The sequence below is a fragment of the Atta colombica genome, unplaced genomic scaffold (assembly GCF_001594045.1).
Source record: "Atta colombica isolate Treedump-2 unplaced genomic scaffold, Acol1.0 scaffold161, whole genome shotgun sequence".
In the NCBI taxonomy this organism is placed as follows: domain Eukaryota; kingdom Metazoa; phylum Arthropoda; class Insecta; order Hymenoptera; family Formicidae; genus Atta; species Atta colombica.
In genome coordinates, this window is record NW_017259252.1 from 192,381 (window position 1) to 198,487 (window position 6,107).

Sequence of the window (6,107 nt, forward strand, 5' to 3'; positions counted from 1 at the left end):
ATTATAAATTAATAATAAAATTAATAAAATACAGTTTGCTGAAAGTTCAAGGCTTTAAACTTGAAATCATATAATCACATCTTTCTAATATGATACTTGATTGAGCATCAAATTATTAAAAATTACTTATCGATATAGTTTAATTTGTGATATTATTATATATACAGTATATACAGTAGTTTAATTGCATTTATAAGTTTGAAAAATCAATTCGACACGCAGTCAAATGACTACAAATATAGTACATATACATGTACATATACACACACACACACACACATACACACACGCGCGCGCGCACATAAAATTCACATTGAATTATTTAAGCATCCTTAATAGCAAAATGTTAGCAATTTTGCACAATGGCAACAAACTCAATCAGATTTTGACTACAAAACCATAATTATCTGTGTGCGCATTTGGATTTGTCGACAAAGCCTGTTGCAGATTAATGGTAACAAAAATCAAGCAGAGTTTTTGCTCGAATTAAATTCTACTCTCAATCTATTGTCAGGTCATGTAGGTTCAATTTTTGCGGAACTGGGAAGCGTTACTTCTTCCGTTACTTTTTATATGACATGATAATAAACATGATATTGCAATTTTTTTATAACTAAAAAATTTTAAAAAAATTTTAATTTATTTTATAACTAAAAAAAGCTAAGATGCTAAGGTTAGAAAAATCGACTTTTTCGATTTTAGCCCCTTAGAGTTTAGTTATAAAAAATTGCAACGTCATTATCAAATTGTTTATTATAAAAAGTAACGCTTCCCAACTTTGAATTTCTGCTATTAATCTGCTGATGTAAGCTGTATTCCATTTCAAGCATGATGTTCATGATGTATCATTTGTCCTTGTTATTCACCGAGTATTAAACAAAGAAAATGGAACACAGCCATAGCATGTCTAGGGCTGCGTTCCATTTCATGTATAATGTGCATGATGTATTATTTTATCCTTGCAGCCTAGCATTCCTTGTAGACTTTGTCATATTTCTGACAGCAATTTTTTGACAATGTCAGATAATACAAACTCTATGTAAAATTTGTTGCCTTTTTACAATTAAAAATTGATAGCAGATCCTGCTCAAAACCTATTTCCACAGACTTTGCTATCAGGGATTAAGATTAGCTTCGACCATTATAAGCATTTAATTTCTAATTCATATTGATTGTGTTTTTACATATACGATTTAAAATAAGATTCTTATTTTAAAAAAATGTAAATTATAAAAAATAATTATCCTAATAATGATTAATAATTTCATTCAATAGTTTATTTAATAGATTAATACTTTTGTAGAAGAAAAAACTTAATATCAGCAAAAAAACAATGATTTCACAAAAGAATTCTGATTTATATAGACCAGGCCATTTATATGTCCAATTTGAGCTCTGAAGCCAAAACACAAAGCCATCAATGTAAAAAAATTCAATATAAGATTTTAGGAATTAAAAAATATTGATAAGCATCACTTAAATGCGTATCAATATTTTACAGTCCCCGAAATCTTACCCACATTCTTTGGCGTTTAATTTGGCTCGGATCTCAAATTGGACAGGCTTGATATAGATCAGAGTGGTACACTTTTCAACCGAATATCTAGAATATATTTTATTTTTGATGATACGAAAAAATGTTTCAAATAAAAGTGAAACAATTTCGAGGGATGTATTCTGTCATATCATGTTTTTTTTTTTAAAGTGCCACAAAGTAAATGTTAACAAGAGCTTATCCATCTCAAATTTTGATAAAAATACACAATTGATTACGTTTTCACGTAAAAATAAAGTAATAAGAATAAAAGTGTCGCTTTACTCCGAAATATTAATCGTTGAAGTTGACAATTATTAAGGTTAGGAAATTTATCACAGCTGCGAAATGCTGCGATATACCGCGATCACATATTTATGCTCTGTGGCATGCGCATGCGTTTTAAGTATTTTTCGTTGTTTTAAGTGTTTGTACGTTTTAAAAACATAAATTCTCTGTTTTAACCCTCACAATACCATGTTCAATTTCAGTCATCGATCATCAGTGCCTCATTCCTAGATTCCTAATTTCCTACCATCAATGGCATCGGGGAGTCACTAGAATCCGTTCATATTTTCACGTACTTAAGGTGCCTTTTCTTGCTAACACTCGACCACAGACTTCTATATATACTACTAGACTGCTAACTTGTTTGAAAAAGTGGTTTTGGTCCCAATTTTAATGTAACATTATACACATGCGTCGAGTTCCGCGTGAAGGTGCCTTTACATGGTAGTGTCAGCATAGAGCGTCAGAACATGCGCAGTGGTATGTTTAATAATTTTACTGTAATTGAATTTAATGTACGATATATATTAATAGTGGAATCTTGTAGTTTACACTGTTTAATGTAAATAAATATAAATTTTAAGCATTATATGTTAGGATAGTAATGTAAAACATAACCTCTTATAATTTATTATTTTGCGTCAAGAAACGGCGCAAAGATTATTACGCAGGAGTCTGGAGATTCAAACTTCTGTGCAGATGTTCGACGCTCGACGCTTGCATGTAATGGCACCTTGTATATCTGCACATGCACACACTATTGATAGATTAACCTATTTAATACAGTATTAAAACAGTATTATAGTAGTAAAACCACCAAATATTTATTTTCATAATCCAGCTATTATAAATTATTCTAATTTAGAAAGAAAATGACATCTTATAAAATGGCATCTTTTATGCACGTTTATTAACATTCAATTGTCTTTCCAATATTTTTACCTTTTTATTTGAACTCTTTCTCTTCCAAAAGAAATAATATTTTTTGCTATAAGATCACACCACTTTCATAAGATCACATTTAGCATGCATAACAGTTGATGCAAAACACAGTTATATGTATTCCTTTGGATATATTCGTGACACATGCGCAGAATTATCATACAATTTCGAGATCCATTTCACATAAGCTCATCCTAAACAGTTAGCAGTCTAGTAATATATATAGAAGTCTGTGCGCTCGACGTACATTTTCAGCGTTAAAATAAGGGAGCGTTTATATTGACCGTAATCGTATGCCATAATCTATAAGAATTGACTAATCGGCATCAAGTATTTCCCTTTCATTCGGCGATAAGAAGGGAATATTCGAAGGTGATTGGTCAATTTTTACAGATTACGGCATACGGCATATGATTATGGCCTAATATAAACGCTTCCCAAGTCACGTGATCAAATTGATGCTTGATATTCGTGTTACGTCCCAGGTGAGGACATTGAGCTAGAGTGAAGGAGTACGGACAAGCGACATGTCTCGACAAATTCAAATTAGGATTATATAACTGTTATATTTAGTTAGAGATGATGAAAATGAGTTCGTAGGCTGAGCGGGAACTTACGGAGCCTCTCCTCAATAATAATTGAAGTTCAGATAATTTATAGTATATTTTCACTGAGCGCATCACGCGTCGCATTATCCATCGTATCACGACGCAACGCGAAAGAAGTTCAAGAATAGCGCCGTAATAATTCACACTGAACGCGTTATCGCAAATCAACACAATGCAAGAATCATGGAGGCCTATCGACAGCATTTGCGAACGAAAATTTTTGGCATGATACTATTGCATGACGAATATAGACGAATAAAATTTAAAAGGAAAATCGAAAGTTTTACCGATTCTGGAAGCGTTTCATACTTAAAACGAGACATGGGAACTGGGAACATTTGATAGAAGAGCTCCGCTTGCTATGATCATGAAACCTACTTCAATTTTTTGAGAATTATTACAAACTTTTGAAGAAATTCTTTCTTTGGTTGGATCATAATTAATACGACAAATAATAAATTTTCGAGAATCAATCTGTAGAAACTCAATTATTATTAACAATTCGATCAATTTGTCTCTAGAATCTTTTATCTAAATATCGAGCAAAATTACGATGTGTCACGTAAAGAGTCGCGCGTCAAATGATACAATAAAATGGAATGTTTTGATTGGTTAACTTGTAACGCGGACGGACAACATGACGCGTGATGCGCTCAGTGAAAATCCTTAATATTAATGTTGACTCGATGTTAACGTAAAGCTTTAAACACAATGTGAAGGAATAGCGATAGCGATAGGAACAACACGATTTTAACTTATCAGAAATCAGATACACTTTTTGATAAATTGAGATCATGTTATCCCTATCGCTATCGCTATTCCTTTGCATTCTGTTTAAGGCTTTATAGTCATGAAAGTTAAAATAACGTTAAGTTGGTTGACAAAGTGACAACATACTTTTAATTTGTCGAAATGATAAATGACACTGATCAAGAAAATGATTAAGGGGAAAGGGTGTATCACTTTTGATATAATTTATTAAAATACCCATACAATACAGAAAATTGAAGCAATATTGCTGCAATGTTGCAATATTGCAATGTAACATTGCAGAGATATTAGGTGTGGGAAAAAGTTCGAGGCATTTTTTAATGCCATCTAATGGGAAAAACGTCACGAACTTTTTCCCATACCTAATATTATAGAAATGTAAATTAACAATATGTTTGCAATATGTTAGTGATATGCTTGTAATATTCCACAAACATTGCAAAACTGTAACACTGCAAAAATTCTTTAATTGTTACAATAATAATAATATAAAATCATAAGTTACATTAACATAAGTTAATAATAATAATATAAAAATATAAGTTTTTACAATATATTTATGTAATCTTTTAGTTTAGCAGTTATTTTTATGATATAATAATTAATATAATTCATTTTATAAATAAAAAATTTATTGATCTATTATTTGATGGCCATTTCATTAGCTAAGTTTTATATTTATTTTAAATAATCAAAAAATTGTATAATATTGAGTTTGGACATACAATCAATGCATCATTATCGGATAAGACGATAAGCAATTAATTGATTTATTATCGAGATATATGATCGATGATGTATTTATGCCTGATGTGAACGCAAGAATAACCAGCGCTCGAACTTTATTGATAAATTTCATAATCATTTTTAAATTGATTTCAATTGACTCGAAGTGGTTTTGAATTAAAAAGAATCACTGCGATTAACTTAATCCATGATTAACTTATCAAGCGACAATATTATTAATATGGATAATATTTGTAGTTTGTTCGGGGCACACATACATGCTTTATCCTTATGAATAAATTTATCCTTCAGAATTTATACTACATTTATTGGAATATTTTATGGTTTTATCATAAAATTATCAAAAAATTGCTTTTAGAAAGCACATATCACTAGAAATGCGATTTATAGAAAAATTAAAGTTAATAAGATGTATAGAAATAGTTTTCATTTTAGAGTCTTCGTAAAAAATTTACATTGCAAATACATTGCAATTATTGCTGGAACGTTTTGTTGCAATATAAAAAGCGGACATCTTAACATTGTTGAAATTTTGCAACAATGATTCAGCAATGTTTCGCAACCACCTTGCAATATTGCAATTTCAGTGAAATCATTCTGCAATGTTTTTGCAATCTTTCTGTGCCGTATGGGAATATGACAATTTAAGAAATCAATCAAAAAAACTTTCATCTAATTACAAAGCAAATGTACAAGTTGTTATATACATTATTTAAAGGACAGACAGTACAAATTTATTTTATATTTTCATAAATGTATTTCAAAGACAAAAAATTCACAAATAGAACGAAATTATTACCAATTCTATTTATTATATTTACTGATTTAATGTATCTTTGACCTTTTTCTTTCAAAAATCCTTTTACATCATCATATCTTATTTCTTAATAGGAACGCAATTGCTTGGAATTCATAACGCATAAATCAAAAATAGACTTCGACTGATTAAGCGTGTATTTTCACAATTTTTCATGAATTATAAATATTAATGTTTGCTCCAAGAGAGAAATACTTTAAGGGTTGCAACGCAAAAATCCAAAATGTTTGAAAATAGTAGAGCATAAATCAGAAAATTATTTTGTATAGTCAGAGTATTTAATTTTGCAATTTTAAACGACTTAGGGATAAATATAGCTGTTCGCTTCAAAAAGGAAGTGTCTTAAGGATTGCAGCGCAAAAATCGAAAATGCTTGGAAATAGAACGCATAAATCCCGTA

At 30.1% G+C, this 6,107-nt stretch overlaps 1 protein-coding gene across 1 annotated transcript in view; it reads right to left on the minus strand.

Annotated features, from left to right (window-relative positions):
- Positions 1 to 2,124, minus strand: part of LOC108685857 (Y+L amino acid transporter 2) — a 9,722-nt gene extending 7,598 nt beyond the window's left edge. The window contains exon 1 of the mRNA XM_018190857.1: positions 2,011 to 2,124. Within this exon, the coding sequence (XP_018046346.1) occupies positions 2,011 to 2,029 (19 nt within the window). The 5' untranslated portion in view covers positions 2,030 to 2,124. The remainder of the gene's footprint in view (positions 1 to 2,010) is intronic.
- Positions 2,125 to 6,107: the final 3,983 nt, after the last annotated feature.